Source organism: Ciconia boyciana, chromosome 5, assembly GCF_034638445.1.
Source record: "Ciconia boyciana chromosome 5, ASM3463844v1, whole genome shotgun sequence".
Taxonomy (NCBI): domain Eukaryota; kingdom Metazoa; phylum Chordata; class Aves; order Ciconiiformes; family Ciconiidae; genus Ciconia; species Ciconia boyciana.
In genome coordinates this window covers 37,833,877-37,854,020 of record NC_132938.1, presented here as the reverse complement: position 1 = coordinate 37,854,020, position 20,144 = coordinate 37,833,877, and the positions used below count along the sequence as shown (strand labels likewise).

Here is a 20,144-nt window from a genome sequence, read left to right as displayed (position 1 = left end):
ATACAGTAAGACTTACTGAATTTTCACAGTATAGAATAAATCATTAATGTATTGCATTTGTTAGTGATCTTTTCCACCAACCATATTGTGGAAAGTGCTGATTCAAATGTATCAGAGTGAAAAATGATGCATCATTTTTGTATTCCAGAGATGTACATAATAATATTGGTGTGCTGCAAAATGCAGTTCATTTTCCATTCTATTTTTTTAGGGAGTAAAAAGCGCCATTTTCTTCCTCAATCAAATTGATTTTATTGATCTCCCCATACAAAGTAATGCAATTAAGTCTCTGGAATTAAATTTTCAGACCATTGACCCTACAAGTGTAACATTTTATTGAGTCAAATTGCTAAATTAAATCTCGTCATCTAAAGCACATTAAAGTGAATTAAGACAGATAGACAGTATGCAACTCATTTATTTCTGAAACAAGCTGAGGGTCCTATACAGCTGTCAAAACTCTGTAGTGGTGGATCAGGTCAGTTGATACAGAGTGCTGCAGGGAATCCAACACTCGTTACACTGTGATTAGGCAGAACAGAGATCAGTTGCCCAAGACCCAAAGCCAATCTTGTTGTAATTCAGAAAAATTAGCAAACCTTGAAAGGTTCTCCGTTAACTCAGTGGTAGCCTGTAAATGTCTTGATGTCAGTTATGTGCACACACAAATTTCACAATACCAAAAAATGATGTGGAAGCGAGGTGTTTTTACAAAGAGAATTGCTGCTATGCAATTAGTGATGATAAAGAGTGATTTGCCTTGTAGCCAGAGAAGGGAGGCTGGCACCAGGATACCTTGGTCCACTCTGCCTTTTCCTCACTCATTGAAACTTCTCAGCTTCAACCTAATGTTTACTTTTAAGATGAGTGCAATGCTGCCTATTTCACAAGTTCTTAAAATGTTGATTAAGCCCAAAAGTGCCGCAAGCATCTAGGGGTTGATTACTGTTGTTAGGAATGACAAGTTTAAGCTGATCTTTCTCATCTCCCCGCAGCGGATTGCTTGGACCCAGCCTGCTCCAGCCACGGCGTGTGCATCCACGGCGAGTGCCACTGCAACCCAGGTTGGGGTGGCAACAACTGTGAAATCCTGAAGACGATGTGCCCTGACCAGTGCTCTGGCCACGGCACCTACCTTCAAGAGAGTGGTACCTGCACCTGCGACCCCAACTGGACAGGTCCAGACTGCTCCAATGGTAAGGGTTAAAAGTACTCATATTCTAAAATGATGGCATCTCGAATGGCAGCATTTTAATGACATTATTGTGTTAGGACCTGACCTGCTGAGCTGATGGAAGTCTTTGAGTTGACTTCAGCATGAACTGTGAATTGATTCAAAGGTTCGAAATAATTGATGAATTTGAAGTATTTGAAAATCAATGTATTTGGTATCTTTTAGCTGCCTTCACCTGGTAACTTCAGGTGCTTCACATGCAAGTACAGAATGTTCTTTGTACAGAATATGGATCTAAGTATCATCTTACCTAATATGTCTATTTAGCAACTTAAAACTACACTAGTGAAACTAGAGACAGTCCCATTTTAAAAATCTCTCCAGCTAATTGGAGGTATTTTTCTTGAAAAACGGACAGTGTTCCAGTTTGAAGGCAAAGGGAATGCAAGAATCAATCCTAAAGAGCTTTCAAGGAAGGGTGGAGGCTGCTAGGGTGGAACGAGTTGGTAGGAGTGAAGAAGCAGAGGGATTTCTTGAAGTCTGAAACTGAGCTTATTAAAACCATAGTCTGAGCTTAGAAACAAAAGGAGAAAATGGCTGGAGGCACTATCACAGAGAGCAGAATCTAAATATTTATAAAGTATGACAGCAGCCTTTTGACAAATACGAGTTTTTAGAATATTGTTTGGTAGCCACATATCAAAAGAGAAATCATGTCTAACTGTGAGACATATATTTGTCTAAAACAGTTCATCTAACAACTCAGATGATTTTGTTAATGAAAACTGAACACATGGGCTAGCTGGGTTTATGCCAGCTTATGAATAAATGTAACTTTTTCATGAGGAACCAGCTTTTTGAAGCAAATGTACTTCCTGACCAGGATCTGTGATACTCCATAATGGTTTATGTGTGAGAGTGATAGGACAGAGTTCCAAACATTCAAGAAAAAGTGACATAGAGAAGAAAATGTTGTCTTCTGTTAAATTTGTTTAGAAGAAAAAATTCTTCTCTGAACATTTCTAGCACTAAAAATGGCTATTTGTGAGAGACCCTTTCTAGTTCTCAGGCAAAACATGGATCCTCTATTTCTTGACAGTGTCCTCTACGCTATTTTTGATTATTCAATTATGCTCCATCTTTTACTTATGTTTCAAGGAGTGATTGGTCATTAAAATAACATAAAATATTTCTGATCTTCTCAAATATTTCACAAGTGTCAAACTCACAAAAGAGCTTTGTAAAAATACGCACACACTATTTGCCGAAGTCATGCAAAATGACCTTCAGAGTGGTACACTAAAGAAGTAAATCTTACCCATAAACATTTTGTTAAGCTGCTAGAAGAAAAAAAGAATGAGTTATTTCCATCAGAGGGGTTTATAGGTTTGAAATCAGCAGAGCTTTCCTCTATATTCATCAGCAGTTTGTCCGTTAATTAGCCCTTCAATTCCACTTCAATTAAATTAACTCTAATTAATAAGTTCATTACAAAGATTGACGCACCTTGCTCAAAGCTAGTGTGCTAAAAGCTGATAAACACCTTCACCCTAATGAAAAATTGATTAGATTGAAGAGAAATAAACCTTTCTTTCTTGGAGCTGCGTTGACGTTTTGTGACTCTAAAGTTAATCAAGCCATCTTGCATCACTTAATCAAAAATTTAATTCAAAGTAGATATAAAATGCTGTATAGGAAAAAAAAAGGGAGGGGGAAATTACAGCTGTCTTTCTCCATAAAGGTTTTGGGCTGTTTCGTCTGGGAAATATCACAGCTCCTTGATACCATGTTTAATGTTCCACAGCACTTTGAGACAGAGGGTTATACGCTAAGGGGGAAGAAAAACACTGTTGAGTGGGAAACTGGAAACCTTTGTTGCACTGAATGCTTCTTTCTTTTGCTGTTGAAAATAATTTCAGTCTTTTATTACTAAACTGTTTGTTGTCTTTCACAAGAAAACAAAAACTAAATACAGTTCTTCCATGAACCAGTACGTGGTTACAGCCAGCTGTATGCCAAGGAACTGAAGAAGTTCCTCAGGCTGTATTGTATCTCCTCTTGTTTTTCTGTTGTCTGCTTAGCAGAAGTAAAGTTTGCTGGAGTCTGACTAAATGAACCAAAACTGTAAATGCAAAATCTGGCAGTCTAAATTATCATCTTGTATTAGCTGAGACTTAACATGCGTTGTTTGGCCTCTGACTACCTTTGGCTGTTAATGTATTTTTCAATTATTCTATCAGTTACATGATCCTGTTACTATATGTAAATGACAAGTTAAATTGCTGTATGCTGATTTATTTTTTTTAACAATCTATTATTTAAACCAGACTGTTCATAGCTGTCACTGATACAAATTTACTGAAAGTAAAAGAGAATCATCTTTTATATTTAACAGATGTGTCAGTATGTCAGCATAGTACTAATTTGTCTCACTAAGGCTGATTCTTTATAATGAAAAAATATGTCAGAAATGGCACATTTTTACTTTGAAAGAAAACAGGGAGCAGGGTAGGGAGGGGAAACCTTGTTAAAATGAACTTGCATTAATTCTAGATTTTCACTCACAACGCACAATGACCTAGGTATATGGTACATTTAGTCACTAGGAGTACACTGTTAGTTCTAGTAGATCTAAGTGCCATATAATCTAAGTTACAAAAGGTTACTCTTAAGACATACGTGATCACAAAAAATATGACTGAAAATTACTCAGAGCTAACAGAAGAGCTGTGGACACTTAAGCACGGCTAAGTCTGCTGGATGACTAAGTGAGCATTAGCACAGAGATAAAACTCTGTACTCCATATTCAGTTGGGTCCTACCTGCAAATGCCTTTCACAGTAAATCCCTTTGATTTAATTTTCAAAGATTTTGCCTTTCTTATTCTTCACATGTTGAATTAAAATGTAGCGCTGCTAATTAATGCATACCCTCTCTCTCCTGTGTGCACTCTCTGCCTCCTATTCTCCCCCTCTCTCCTCTCAAATCCAGAAATCTGTTCGGTGGACTGCGGCACACATGGCGTGTGCATGGGTGGCACGTGTCGCTGCGAGGAAGGCTGGACAGGCGCAGCCTGCAACCAGAGAGCCTGCCATCCCCGCTGCGCGGAGCATGGCACCTGTAAAGACGGGAAGTGTGAATGTAGCCAGGGATGGAACGGAGAGCACTGTACCATTGGTAGGCTGGCTATGCTTTACCCTGTCTTCGCTGCAAAATTCAAACAGCCAGCGCTGCTGGCCACGTCTGAATAAGAAGTGTATTACTTTAAAGCTTGTTTCTTCAAACAGAATATTTGCACGTGTCAGTCTGTGTAGAGGAGTTGATATTTCAAGAAATGAAATGGTTATATAATGGTTCATCAGTTCTTTATACCTAGTTTGCCATGAAAAGGAGGTGGAAGAATTTCCTTTTCAGTCTTTTCCCTTTAACTGCCTTTTTCTGAGGGGGAGGTTACTTTTATTTTAAACTGTAAATATATTATTTGATTTGTGCTTTTCTATTTTTATGTGATAGCTTTATGTCTTTCGGAAATGAAGCTTCCTATTGTTTTTCTTTTTTTTTTCTTTTATGGAGAAGAAGCTCTGAAAAGTGACTTGCCTACACAAAAATGTCACTTCCACCTTGTAATAATGTGATCTAGCTGCCCAAAATTATCTTCTTGTCAACATAATGCTCTATTTTAGAATTACATCGAATTTCTTACATGTAAATAATGTAACAGCAGTTTAATACAGGTGATTGAGAAGAAGCCGTCCTTATTACAGCTTCATGTTTCTGTAATCGGGTTAGTTCTAGTGCCGGGAAACCTTTGGAAATTACTGTGCCTTTATCAATGGAGCTTTTCTTACTCAGTTATTTACAGTCCATACATCCATATATGGGATATCCCTCTCCACTGCACAGGGCTTGACAGTAAGCTAGCATGAGAAATTACACATGTAAATAAAGGGACTAAGAAAAAGTGGAGGAGCAGTTGCCAAAATGTTTAGCATTTTTATCCTTTTTATGATTTTGTATAGCTGTAGCGCTAAGAAGTTCCCTTCCACACTAATCCCTCTTTGTGCAAGACACTGCAGGTCTGTAACAGAGAAGGAGGGTCCTATCCAAACAATTTTTGTCTCAGCATAACCACACAGAGAAACTATTGCATGACAACAGGTAGGAAGCACAGACAAAGGAACAGGCAATTGTCTAAATATAAGAGATGACTAGGTTGTACTTAGGTGTGCGGGGAGCATTGCACAAACCTCAGCAAAGGCTGTGACAGGAGTAACAACGGGGCTCTGCAGGTATTTATGGGGCATATCTCCCAAATGTGAGAAGCATCATGGCTAAGCACTCTAGAGGTGGATTGAACAGACAACGAAAGAAGTAGTCACAGGTCAGACAAAGGCAAGAATAACATCGAGAGATGGGGAAATCATGGATAATCTGAATAGTGCAAAAAAATTCCAATAAGTAAAAAAAACCCCATAGTTTTATGTTTGGAGAGATGGAGGAGAGGTGATGTAGCCAAAGCAAGAGGATAGGACAATAAGTCTAATAGCAGTAGAGCTGATGGATGTGAATATAGCTTGATTTGCTTTTGCCACAAGCTAAAAAGAGGTTTGAGAATTTTAACTTTCGTGGATGTTTTGGAAGGGCTGTAACTCTGAATGTGTTAGCACAGCTAAGCCATCACTGGGGCATGAGTATCTAGAAAATAGTAAAAGCCAGGCTGCGTTCCTGGGTAGCTTACAGCCCTGAGTGAGAGGCAGGGTGATGGTGCTGCTCTTGGTGGTCACGGGAAACAGTGGTGTCAGCTTTGAGGGCAGGTAAAATGAGGACCTGTTACAGCTGTATTAACTGATACCCACATCACTGCACCAGGAAGATGAGGCAAGGTTTTATTTTGTAGAAAGGAGTCTGGTGTGAAGTAGTAAGATTGATTTGTGAGTTATTTTTTACAGAAATCAGAATCGATTTTTTTGTTGTTGTTTATTAATGAGATTGCTCAGATGTATGAGGGAGAGTGAACCAGGGTGCATCTGCAGAATCCCAGGGAGAATCGGTAGGGTTAACATTTTTGAGGAGCTTCCAGAAAACCTGCTGACAAAGAGAGCAGAGAGGTGGGGAGAGAACTGCTTTCTGAACAATAAAATAAAGTAAATCTTTGGAAGTAGGATAAAGCCTTTCCCTTGACCGCTTTAACTTGCCAACGAGCAATTACTCAGCAGATCGCTCTGCTGTTGGTCTTACTGACCTTGGCAGCATTTCAAGGGTTGTAGTTATACACGGATGAACTGCTCTTGAACAATTTTTCCAACATATTAAGCACAAACAAGTTTTTCCTCAGCACTGGGTGAGCAGGTCTGTCTTCCCACCTGTTTATTCTTTAAATGGGTGTTTACTTTGCGGCTGCTGCTGTAAAGATAGTTTGATTTGTTTATATTGCCCTTACAGCCTCCAAGACAAGTAATGAGGTACAGGCTTTAGCCCGCTGTTATATTTATTTTTCTTAGAGCTATTTTCTTCAGAAGCCTGGTGTTATGGAGAAACCAGGTCATATTATTGCTCATTTCCAAGAGTATTTCTACTTAGTGGAGTAAAAATTGCTGCTTCCTCAGCTTGGTAAATGAAGAGTCAATTTGCCTTTCTCTCACTTGCCCTAGAGTAGATAGTAGCTCTTACTGAGCAATACATTTCTGAACACGAAGGACATCAGAATGTTTCTCCATTAAAACCATTTTTTTATTGTCATCCTCTATTTGTAACCCAAGCATTTCTATGCTACTTACACTCTCAACTTGGTAGCAGAATATTTACGTAACTTGTGTTGCGCATACAAAAGACTCCCACTCTCCCTTTATATGTCTAAAAATAAACAATTGCATTGTTCTTATTTCTAAAAGTCATTAACCATTTAGCTGCAGTAGTGTAGAAATGCAGGTATATTTGTTTGATGCAGCTATTAGCTGGAAGTCACATGAAGTGCAGTGGCCTAAATTTACAACTTCTTTGGGAAAGGAATATTCCAAAGAAGTTGTAAATGTTAAGGGCAATGCATTTAATCACTTTTTGGGAAAGGAATAGCCCACCAGATCTCTACCTGGATGCACAAAATGGAGTAGATATGTGTGCATTAATCACAGACGCACTAACTGGAATGTGTACTGAATCATCTAAATCCATAACTCATTTGATCAGAGATCATGTCTTTTTTGTGAAGCGTGGATGCTGTTTAAAATGGTAAAAATTTTTTGCACCTCAGCTAATGATTTTTATGTATTTCCAAATGCTGAATATCTGTCCAGTCTCATTTTCAGTTAGCCCACTGTTTGTATTGTTAGCTGACATGTGTTAAAGGGTAGAAAGAAGGAAAAACCAAACCTATCTCCTTAATTAAAACAAGGTAGTCCTTAGTTTTATTCCACTCTAATATCTTTTAAACCCTAGATTGCTTCTGGAGTTATGCTGATTTTTATATATGCTTCAAGATATTCAAATGGAAATTTGGCCAAAGGAAATCCTAATTGCTCTAAACTTCCAGAGACCATTTGTTTATTCTTCAGACATTGGCAAGCAAGATCATAGACGATTGCGAATGTTTGCTTTTTTGTTCAGACAAAATTTAGACGTCTGCTTCTTAGCATACCTTTGTTAATCATCAGCTTAACAAAGCCCTAAGGCTACAGATCACAAGACAAATTGGGAAATAATATATATGTATTTTATATACATTTGATTTGTGAGAGAGAACAGAATAAACTAAATAAAGCAGAATTTTTTTTCTGTTTTGAAACAATGTGTAGTAAGGTGGGCAAGATTGTTTTGACTAATGCGGTAAACCTGATGTGTGTTGCTGAGACCCACTGTTCCATTGTGCATCTCTGGCACAGGGTAGCTCTGACTTCAGTACCACACCTGATATGGGCCACACCTGTGAGTCATTGCCTTTGCTCTGAACACATACTTCCAAAGATTTATATCAAAGATGTTCAGCAGATAACTACATGCTCAGTGTTGTGGTGAAATGAATCTAATGACAATTAACAAAATTCAAGATTTATTGCTATTGTTTAGCATCTTACAGGATTTAACTAAACACTGGCAATATATGTTCCAAATACTAAGCAATTTAAGGCATCTAAATTGCTTACTGTCTTTTCCTTCCTGCAACTGAAAGATTTTACTATTTCCTGTATCCATGTGAGAACAGGTTAAATCAACAGTTTACTGCAAAGCTATGGAAAATCACCTGTCGATTGTTTATTTGGTCTGGGAGTGACACTCATGGGTCTGAGGTGAACATCCATATATTACTTTGTGAAGCTCAACCTGCAGCTCAATGTGATACAAGACCGCACATGCACAGCTGGTGCCCAGGTGATAGCCTGGATGACAATTTGTTCTGTAATTAAGTTTTCATAACACAGTTGTGCTAAAATACGGTTTTGTTTCCTTTCTGTCCTGGCTTGCAATGAGTTCAGTGACCCTCTCCTGTCTGAGTAGTTGTTTTGTGAGATTGGAACAGATATTATTTCAGAAAGTCTATTATTTTTTGTGATATAACTGGCATGTACCATGAGTAAATTAAGTAACTGTCATAGGAAGCCCATAAATATGAATACTTTTCCAGCTGCTTTTCCACTAAACTCTGTTAGCTGAATGAAATTAGTAAATAATTATGTTGGTGGGGAATCTGCTATATCCATGTGCTGTGTAACATCTCAGTTTTACAATGCAGCTTAATTTTTTCTATAGACCAAATTAGTTTTAGAGTAATCTAAATTGCAAATTGGCCAATTTGCATTAAAACTATGCCTTCTTGTTCAGATTTGTCAACACCTCTTTTTTAAAAAGTCTTTTAACATTAAGCATGGGTGGGTAAGACCATCTGTTTATGGAGCTTGCCTGCAGCTCCATTACTTAACACATGAGACAGGTTACAGCTGTTTAATTGTTATCGTGTTGAACGATTATCTTTCAGACCAAAATTAATATTTATATATGTATGCATGGAAAGCATGTCGTTAAACATAAGTGATCTAAATGTGGATTAATGTCATTAAGCATTCATATTAATCCCTCGGGAGGGCTGAAGTTAGCATCATGGTATTCATGCTACTTTTGAGTGCTGCACGAGGCTACTTTACCTGGTACACAGAACTGAAATTCAAATCCAATGGTAGTCCACTGTAGAATTCTACAGCTTGTAATATGTTTTTATTCCAGTGAGAACTGGTTTGTCTTCTAAGAATGTCCCCTAAAATTTAGTTGAGAAAAAAATAACAAGGGGCAGCAAAGTATTTATTTTAACCTTTTTCTTTGCATGAAATGACATTAACATGACATTAAAACCAATCAAACCAAAAATAAATTTTCTTCAGCAAGAGGTTTCTAGTTTCAGCTATTTTAGCTAGAAAAAACAAGAAAGTCATCTGGTTTAGATTTTCAGAATTGTGAAAAAAAAAATAAATAACATCTAGAGCAGGCTCCCATAAGTGCATTTCCATTAGTGCAGACTCTATCCTGGTTGCTGCTTAAAATGGTTTTCAGACTAGGGACAAGCGTGAAGGCATTTGTGGGCTGGTTTTCTACGTGACCATGAGCAGTGTAAGCTCAGAAGTACTGCTAGTGTTGAGGAATGCTAAGAAGTAATCTGCTCCACTAAGTTACGTGGTCTGCACCTGCTCTCTTCAACATGTGTTTAGCTTAGGGCTCCTTATATTGCAGATTTCAAATATGACTACACGGAAATGACATTTTATCTCTTTATAAGATCAGAGAGCAAGTCAAGACAAATGTGTTCCTCCTGTTAATTAAAGGAAGTGCTTATAGAAAACTTGATATGGCTATATATCATTACACTATATATTTTTGAAGTATGGGCTTGACAAAGTAAGTCATGGACCAATTTGAGGGCTCGATTGATCTTCTCCACGTTTGCAGGTTAGAAGGAGAGCAGCATGGATAACTGGTATTATGATGACCACCATCATTTTAGTACTGATGCTAAGTTGCCAAGCATGGTTTACTTTTCTCCGACGTTTAAATTACTGAGAATATTCACATTTCATAGTGTTTTAATGTGTCAGGTATTTAATGTACCTTAAAGCATACATGCCAACAATTCCTCATAAATTTTAAGATTCTTTTGAGATTTTAGAATTTTGACGGGAAGGAAATTTTTGTCCTTCAAATTAGAATAATTGCTGCTGCAATAATATATTCTGTAATTACCAAAATTTCTACGTTTATGGTTTTTGTTAGTTTTGAGTTCATGGAATTATACCTCAGTACAAAATTAATCTTAAAAGTAAGATTGTATCTGAATGAAGGTATGACCTTTGACATTCAAACAGTTTATTCTCAGATAAAATTAACCAAAGATTGAAAAATAATTACATAAAATATCAATTAGTTCACCATAATATTGTGAGTGAAATCCTACTTTCAAAACACCTGACTACATTGGAGTCAGGATTTCACCACAATATTTATACCTGTACCCTCAATGCAAAATCTTCATGGAAAAGAAAAGAAAACTTTCTTGGCACCCAGCGGACTGATAACCACAGTTTAACAAGATTTCATGAAATTTAGTACAATTATGTTTTTGATCTTTCCTGTGCCTGAAGAACATGTTATTAATTTGCCAGGCCAAGCCTTGAATATGTAAAATACTTGTACATTTGGTAACTATAAAAATATTCAATTACCAGGTAAATTTAAGATAGTGCGTGCGTATCTGAAGCTGTGAAAAAAAATGAATTATTGGTCAGGCCTTAGCACATTTCAAAACCAAGTATCTCAAATACAAATTATCTGTTAGCATACTTTAAATTGCTAATTGGTTGATTTGCATTTAAATGAGGACCACATGTGAAGTTCCAGTTAGGCACATTTTCAGAAAACAGCAGAATCCTCTGAGATGTGAAGAATTTTAAAGCATATTGCAAAGCTTACTTGAGCTGAAGTGGCCAGAAAGTAAGTGCTTTTGTACGTTGTATAGTTGCATGCTGCTCGGATGCATTCTGAAAGTGCTTCCAGTCAGGAAGAAGGATGGAAACAATAATGCTTCCCGTCCCATTCCATCCTGTAAGACGTTTTCAAGCCAAATTTATCTTTCATTCAGTTCTTAATTAAGTGTCAGATTTTACCTGCATCTGTCTGAGGCAGGTATTTGCAAGTTTGTCAGAGGTCTCAAACAGGTATTTGAACTTTTTCAGCCTGTACATGTGAGACAGTTTTAAATCCTTAATGGTATATACCCTTTCTTCTAAATCCTTTTCCAGGTAATTAGATGTTAAATAGGAAACAACACTGCTCATGAACATATCAGCAGTCCCAAACTTCCTATGTCTATTATATCCTTAAAAGCAACTGAACCTTTTATTCCTAGATACATGTGGCTTTCCAGTAATAATGATGAGAAATCTTACTTTATAGTAAAGTTGGGATGGACTCCAGAACAAAAAATCTAAAGAGTAGTGGGCTTCTGTGCCCTTGTACGTAAAAACCCATGAATGATAGCTGCAAAGAACAGTTGCAGTTTTGACAAGGGATAAACTGCAGTGAATTCAGGTCTCTCTGCAGAAACGCATGCAGCAGATACCTCTGCTGCAGGTCTATGTAGAAATTGGAGAAGAGTGCAGAAATGATGAAGAAGGTATGATTTCAGGGTGAGGATTATGTTTTGGCCTATGCAGGAAGGAAAACAAAATTGCCTGAAACTATTATTCCGTCCATGTGTTCTCCTTTACACGAAGGGCAAGATGGGAATTTAGGAGTAAAAACGTATCAAAAGGGAAGAGTGTTTGTAATCCTCCTCTGTTGGCAGCAATGCTCTGAACATATGGTATGTCTAAGACAAGGTTCTTATAAACTCAGAGAAAGGATGACGACCATGAGCTGCTTACAGTGGAAGAACATGTGCTTTCAGTACTGTTCAGTGATGAACAGAGAGAATTACATTTCCAAATGATACCAAAGCCCGCTGCCCCCAAGCACTTTGGAAGACAGGACAAGAATTTAAAATTACTTTAACAAATAGAACAGGCTCTGCAGGAAAATAAGGTGCAATTCAACAAATGCTGGGTTCTGTGCTTAAGTAAGAATAATCAGCTGCACAAATTCAAGTTAGGAAGCAGCTTTCCAGGCAGAAGAGACTCAGAAAAAGCTGTAGTGGATGATATATTTGACATGAGTGAACCACTCTGAAGACAGGCTAGAACAGTGACTTTAAAATTGTATGAATTCTGGACTCCTGTAAGTTTTCTGGTAGAGGTGTGGAGCATTTCGGAAATTGCATATGAATGCATGGCGCTTTTTTGTCACTCTTTGAGCATAAAAGAGTTGCTTAAAGGAGTCAATACACTATTCTCCAAGTCTGCTGTGGGTAGGATAAGAAATACTGGGTTTAAATATCACAAGGGATATTTGGTCTTTTACATTCAAAAGATGTTTTAATTGTCAGGACAGTTAAACTTTGGCTGGGTGGAAGTGAGAAGAACCTAAGGGGGATCTGGTAGCCAGGTCAAGGAGAAGTAAACCACCACGGACTGAGTCTTGAATAGGTTAGAGGGGTCAGGCCAGAGCCGTCAACTCTGGGTTTTGTACCAGTTCCCCCAAAACAAACACACAAACCTGTTTACACAAACTGCATTCTCTCTAAAGCTTGCAATGAAACTCTCAAGAGTTTCTCTTCTGTTGGCAAGTGTCTGTGAAACCACTGATAAAGTGTGTGCCTCATCCCCTGCTACTGCTTGGCTGTGCGGGGAGTAAGAAATAATGTTCATAACACTTTGTTAGCACAAATAGCAGAAGCATAGGTGGTTCATCTAAGCTTCCCTGTTGCTCACCATGAAAAAAAGTAATGTCACAGAATGGATTATCTTTTTTTTTTAGTTTACTTTATGTGCATAGGACTTCAGAACTTTCAAATGCACAAAAAACATGTTAAAAGAACATTAGTAAAGTTGCAAAATCAAGAACATAAAGTCAGGAAGCCACAAGACAACACTGTTACATGTCATTATCATTATATCATATATAAGAGAAGATATATATTATAGCACATGAACACAATTGTAATAAAAAATATTATGCTATCTTTAACTACTTTTCCCTCTGCACCTGATGGACCTGATTTAAGAACGTTGCAAGGCTGTGAAGGGCTGTCTCATGCAGAAACTCCACTTAATTTGTGCCAGGGACTGGTGCATGGGGTGATCTCCTGGCTAAGCATGATTTTGAAGAACTGGATTCCACCCTTGTTTCTACCACGTATTTTCTATTAGTCATTCACAAAGGCAAACTTTAAAAGAGTGTCCTCTGACCATTCTTCGTTTTCTGGGGACCTGACTTGCTTGTGTGTGAATTGCTAAAATGCTGGTTTGTGTATGAAATCCTATGTAAGTATTCTGGAAAATCATATCATAGGTGTTTGCAGCCAAATGGGTGGAGAGTTTTTACTTTAATCTTTCTATGCCTTAGTTACCCACCTGTAAAATGAGATAAGAATACATTCTCTGCTCACACCAGTCGTGTGAAGATAGTATACTAAATAATTTTGATTTTAAGAGGAAGATGGTAGTAGAAAAGTCTGTAAGAAAAGTTACTTCTTTGTTTAGGTTAGCATCGTGTGCCTGCTACTAGGGCATCAGCCATTTGTTGTTCATGAGAGAATGAGGGCTGAATGAGGACTGTCAGCTCTGCACACTGATGAAGGAAGAAGGGTATAAAAATTGCACAGGTAGCCATAAACCTGGCATCACCTAAATTTTGGGTGTTTGACTTGACCACTCTCATGATATTCTTGTAATATGGGGAGGGGGTTGTTTGTCCTATGGATCGTAAACAAAGTTTTATACAAATGTTAAAAATTAATGAAAACATTAAGTGAAGATATTAAAACTTTCTAACTACGAAGAAATAGGCAAATGTATAGAAAGCTTAAGGTAAACAGTATAATATCAACATACCATAGTTTGCTTGCAGTCAGTTTTTCTACCAAGAAATTAAGATGGCATTTTGACCTGTTATCTCCTTATATGACACTTAGTGCAAAGTTATGCAGAAGTGTGAACATGACTGAGGCAAGATACATTGTTCCCATCTTCCTGTAGATGTGTGTCTGAGAGCATGAAGTTTGTGTTAGCAGCAGAGATATGTATGCAATCGTTTCCCAGTGAATGGGGTTTGCTGTACTGAGTTGTGGGAGACAAGGAGAGTAAGCAAAGCTGAGCTTGCTAGGAGAGGAGCAGGACAACATTCTTCATTGTTGCTCCATACTGAAATTATTTCTTCGTCATCTTCCCCCCCCCCCTTCACCGCTTTGGCTCTCTTCTCTCTTTCTAATTTCTCCTTTCAGTTTTCTTTTAGACGGAGAGGCTGTAATGCAGTAAGGAAGGGAGAAAGCTGATAGTATTAGTGGAGAGGAGGCAGGGGTTCAGCTCATGCTTTCAAGGTGGAGGAAGCAAAAAACTTTAAAAGTAGTTTTTAATTTAGGCAGACCTTGATTGACATGGCTTTGGTCACATTGCTTTGTATTTTTGCTTCACGTCGGCTGGTGCTATGAGGCCAAGCTCTGCTCTTACGGCAACATAACTCATGACTCCAGTGGAACTGTGTGAGTTGACACTGTAATGGGACTATATATACACTACAAAAAATATATGGCATGTTGTAGTCTAGTGTACATGTTACAAAGATTATGATGGGTGAAGATGTCTGGTGGAGGATAATAATGTAAACTAATAGAAATGTAAATTTGCTATACAGTATTTAGAAGCATGTCACTGTTATAATCCTTTATGACAGAATAATCAGAATAAAGCAGTGTTATAAGTACCAATTAAGGAACATTGAATCAATGGGTATGTGACTCATGCTGATTTAAACAGGAGCTGATTGGGATAAATGGATTTAATATATACTTTTATTCTGTGGCTATTCTGTCATACCTGGAGGAAGTAGCATATGAATAATCTAAGGAAGACACTGACTTACATCTCTGATATGAGACTAATGGGAGACATTAAATTAAAAAAATGTCTGGGTTCTGACTGGTTATGAAACATTCTGTGTTAAATGTGAATTTGCCTGACTGTTATCAGTTCTTTGTAAAATACATTTATCTGCCACATATTTATATAAATATCCACACACATTGGTAACACCATTTACATTTTATGTTGTATGAATTTTGAATGCCACTTACATCTTCTTGGGTTTTGACTATCCTAGAAAATGTACAAATTTTGTATCTTCATTTTTGTTTTTCTTCATTCCATTTGGAGCTATATGAAGTCCCTCTACTCCTGGAAATAATAGCAAGATTTTAAATTTCACAGTCTTAAACTCTGCGAGAATAGCCTTGTAGGTATATTGTCTGGTCTCTAATTAGACTTTTTAAGGACTTAACATAACCCACGCATGCCAGATGTGTAAATATCTTGCCAAGGAGCACCTGCTGAGGTGCTCCATCCTACTGAAGTGCTCCAAATCCCACCTAGAATTCTCTATGCAGAGGGAAAAAGGCATGTATTTTGTACTTCTACACAGAGCTGGGTTAATTCCTGTTTCAGTTGCAGTGCCGTGAAGATAAGGAAGACAGCATGGCTAGTTAAACTTCACTGCAAAGTTATACTATTTTTGGTCACTCGTTTTCTGCTTTTTTATCCTTCTAGGATGCTGCATGTTAACCAAAATAGTTTCTAACGTTGTCCTTAATGTCAACTGACCATCAGTAAAAGGATGCTGGAAGGTAGAACTTGTTTTCCAAGCATTATAGGTTTATGGTCTGGAACCGACTTCTTATAAGACTACTGGATACAAAAAATCTTAAAGAGCATTTTCTTAATCCCCTTTTTTTTAAATGCAGATTGGATTTCTGAAAGGAAATAGCATGTGGGGGCCTGGGATTGCAGGGACTATTTTCAGTTGCCTAGGAGGGTTTTTTTCTGTTCTGTTTTGTTACCTATCCCTACATTTTTAGAGGCATTTAATGTTTCACTGGTGGACAGATGCATTCCCCAGATAGACCTAATTGCTTCCATTTTATGGAATAAAGCTTGATTTTTCCTCCACGCATACTACACGGTATTCTAAGAGCAGCTGTGTAGGAGCAAGGGGAATTATACTGCATGAGTAAGAGAAGAATTTGATCCACCCTGAAATGCAGCTGTATCACTTTTCTTTTTGTTTGTGGTTAATGTGAAAAGCTACTTAGTTTGTTGCTGCTGTTCTAAATGTTCTGTAATTGATGTTTTCATGTCCTTACTTTGTCTCCCTTTAACCTTACCATTATAGGAAAAAACAAAAACCTGTGCAGTGGACACCTGACACTTTCTTCGAGAGAGAGGGACTAGAAAGTTTCCACCTCTTAGTCATAGCAGTGACTGTGGCTTCTGTGAGACTATGTATCTCATCACCTCCCTCCTTGGGGTTGGGAAGAGCTTTTTCCCGTTCGTCCAAACTGGAGGAGGTGCCATGGTTGGAAATGCCTTTCTTACCCATCCGATACACAAAGTTGAGGGTTAATAGCAAGTGACAGAGTACTTGCCAGACAGAGGCCATCATCCAGCAGGGTTTTAGAAAAGGTCAAATTTTGAAAGTAAAAGAGCTCATGAGGGCTCTGTTGAGAGACCTTGTCCACAGCAAAACCAGGGGATTGAATCCAACATTGTTGACTCAGCTTGGCGTGTCCCCACTGCAATAGTCTGTAATATCCCGGCACCTTATGTGCAGGTGGCTGGGTTTGGTAGCCTGCGATGGACCTGTCCTACGTGGTTTTGCTATATGACATTAACGCCTTTAACACAACTGCAGTTGATGTCTGTTTCCTGAAAGTAAGGAGGGAACCTATAACTCATCTCTGCTGTGTTTCATGTATTAAAAGTAGGGTCTGCTGCTTTAAATCCATCTTGTGCTCTGTCTGTCATTCATCCATCTGCCTCCTCAAATTTTTTGTGAAATTTTAAGTGTCATAACTTATGAAAAAAAAGTCTGGCTATTCTTGTATATACCATGTTAGTTATTTTTATACATCTAAAGCCTAAGTTTAATTTTCGCCTGCTTTTCCAAATGAAATGGATCACCACGCTACTAGCCCCACTACGCTTTCTTCCACCCCATATATACGATCTAACTTACTTTACATAATTGGTGTGTGTGCTCGGAAGAATAACGTGGCTGAATAGAAGCAGAAGAAAACTATTCCTCCTAAAAATCCTGTTAATCCAATCAGGATTAAGATAGTGTGCTGCTTATGCTCTCAGAGTCATACGTGACCTGCAAATCAAAGATCTTCCAGTATGGTCAGTGTTTTAAAGCTCATAAGCTAAGTAATTACTCTTATGTTGTGTTGAAAATTGAATTTTTTAACTAGCTTTGATTATATTTTTGTTATATGTAAAAATCAGAGCATGTGAAGAGAAGTCAGAAGAAAAACATAGAAAGGTAGCATCTCTTTCTTCTGCAGGCTCCTTTCTAAAATAGTTTCATTGAATCATGACGAAGTTTGCTGAAAAGAGAATTTCTTGCATTTTTAAAAGCTTTAAAATACATTTTCATTTTGTAATGTAAGACCTCTCATGTCAGGTGCACCTGCTTGATTTGCATGTGAATTCTGAACAATTCTTGTTTTATGTGATACTTCTGAAATGTCTGTCTGTTTTTTTTTCTTTTTAATTCTCAAGCTCACTATTTGGATAAGATAGTGAAAGGTACTGTATATTTGCTCTTTGATGACATGTCTATACCTACATATACTTCTTTTATATGAATATATAGTTACAAATGTACTAGTCTGGGCAAAAGAATCTTCTCTTACATACATTCCATGGATTATAGATTTAACTCATATGACTTTCAACTCATCTCAAATTAAAAATGAAAGCTTGCTTATATTATATAATAAAATTTTATCAGTAATTATACATTTATATACAAACTGTATACATGTATTAGATTTTGTTTGAACCAAAAACTGAAGATAGTGTTCATTTGCTGTTTGGTGCATTTTCTTTGTTAGTTTTGTCATTGGACCTCTACCTACAAAACTGTAAATATTTAGGAAACAAAGCAAAACGATACTGTTGTCACAGAACAAGTGTCATTAGTTTCTAGAGAGCAGATTAATTATAGATATGTGTGCATTTATATATAGACAGATCAATAGAATACCCCAGGCTTCTAAGCTTTTGTTTATCTGAATGTAGAAAATCTATAGGAAATTACGACTTGTATTTTGTATGAAGCTAGAAAAAGCTTGTACACTCTATGCCACATTTTCAATTAAAAGGTTCAAGGATGCAAAAGCCTAACATGAAACAGCAAAGATTCTTGTATCTTCAGTTATGGTGAAAAATTGATTTAGAAAAATGTTTAAAATATTCCTACCCCTCTTTCCCTGAGTATCTTTCTCTACTCCTTATTTGTGTTTTTTTCATCAGAATATGGCAATATTCATGGCAATATCCAGGCTTTCACACAATAAGTCTTGAGTGTACCCAGTTGACTCCTAAAATGCTCTGTCAGTATTGCAATTAAATATGTAAGTCTTCCATAAATTAAACAGAAGAAAGATTAAGAAAAAAATAGCTCTCAGTACGTCAACAAACACTATGAGCAGCTTGAGTCTGAAAGAATAAGAGTAGCAAGACTAATGTCAGCCTGGCATGCTGGCACGATATCCATAACTATAGTATCACCATACTTCCTCACTAGGTTTTCCTGATTCTCTGCCTTCTAAGGCAAGGTAATTTGACAAGAGTTAATCACCCTTTATAACTTTTTTCTGGGAATGTTTGTGATTTGGAGCTATATGGTTGAAAGGAGTCAGTAAATTCAAAAGTCTGTAGAAGAAAAAAACAGACTATTACTTCTGAAAGACTGTTCTAAGCTCAAGTAAGCTTAATCAAACGGGTCAGTAGATTTGTTCACAAAGATAGTAGTTGTACAAAGTGAAGAAGTGTTTAGCCAGTTACTTCAGTTTTTTGGATAAAAGTTTACAGAAAATTGTTGTGTCCAAAAAATATCTGATTTGTAGCCACCTTCTCATAAGATACTTAGTGCCATATCTGTACTTACTTCTGTCAGTGTCTTTATCATAGTCATAGATAGGGAACACCAAAATCTACATATTTATAGTGTTGTCATCCTCATACAGATCATGTTGGCTGCATGCCAGATTTCATCACTACGAAGTGACAGATACTGTTTTTTTTAATGCAATGTTAGACTGAAAACAATTATCGATTTTGGATATATTAAATTATTTTAATTGTTTCCCAAATTTTCCCTCCTTGGCCATAAAAGCAGACAAGATAGGATATAAAGGTAACAGCACAAAAGCCTTAGGGAGATTGTCACAAAAAATCACTCTCTGCTATCTGTCTTGAAGCACGTCACTACCGTGTTTTTGTTCAGTCTATCAATGTTTTATTGTGGTCCTTATGGTATTTCATTTTGTCCGTCCTAAGTAATCAAATACGCACAGCTATTACATTTAGTTGGAAATCCTGTTGGTCCTGTCCCATCCGTATGCAGCCTGAATCCTAATGTTTGTTAGAATAGATGCTAAGCTGCTTCACTATTTCCTGGGCTTTGCTTATTCTGTGAAAAGGAATGTATTTTTGGCATAAAGTATAGTCATTAAAACTGGCCTATACTTTGTGCAATTATTTAACGCACTGTAATTTCACATGAATATACGGCAACTCTGAGACCAGATAAAGTTAACGTTCTCTTTTATTACATGGCTAAAATCATACCCGTTTTCCTACTTAAGAATTTGGAGGGATTTGTTCATAGTAACAGGGAGCTTAAACATTTGTGCCAGTAAGTAACCAATACTGCATAGAGCAAATCATGATCTATTCTATGAGCACAGAAAAATGTATCATTTTACACAGCTGTGTTTGCACTATGCACTCATCTCTTGTTACTTTGCCAAAAAAAAAAAAAAATTTAAAAAACAAACTTA

General features: G+C 37.2%; 1 protein-coding gene across 9 annotated transcripts in view; it reads left to right on the top strand.

Annotated features, from left to right (window-relative positions):
- The window catches only part of TENM3 (teneurin transmembrane protein 3), a 503,184-nt gene that overhangs the window by 410,987 nt on the left and 72,053 nt on the right, over positions 1-20,144 (top strand). For all 9 annotated transcript variants that reach the window (XM_072861207.1, XM_072861209.1, XM_072861205.1 and 6 more), the window contains 2 exons: positions 996-1,196; positions 4,166-4,351. In XM_072861207.1, coding sequence (XP_072717308.1) covers positions 996-1,196; positions 4,166-4,351 — 387 coding nt within the window. The remainder of the gene's footprint in view (positions 1-995; positions 1,197-4,165; positions 4,352-20,144) is intronic.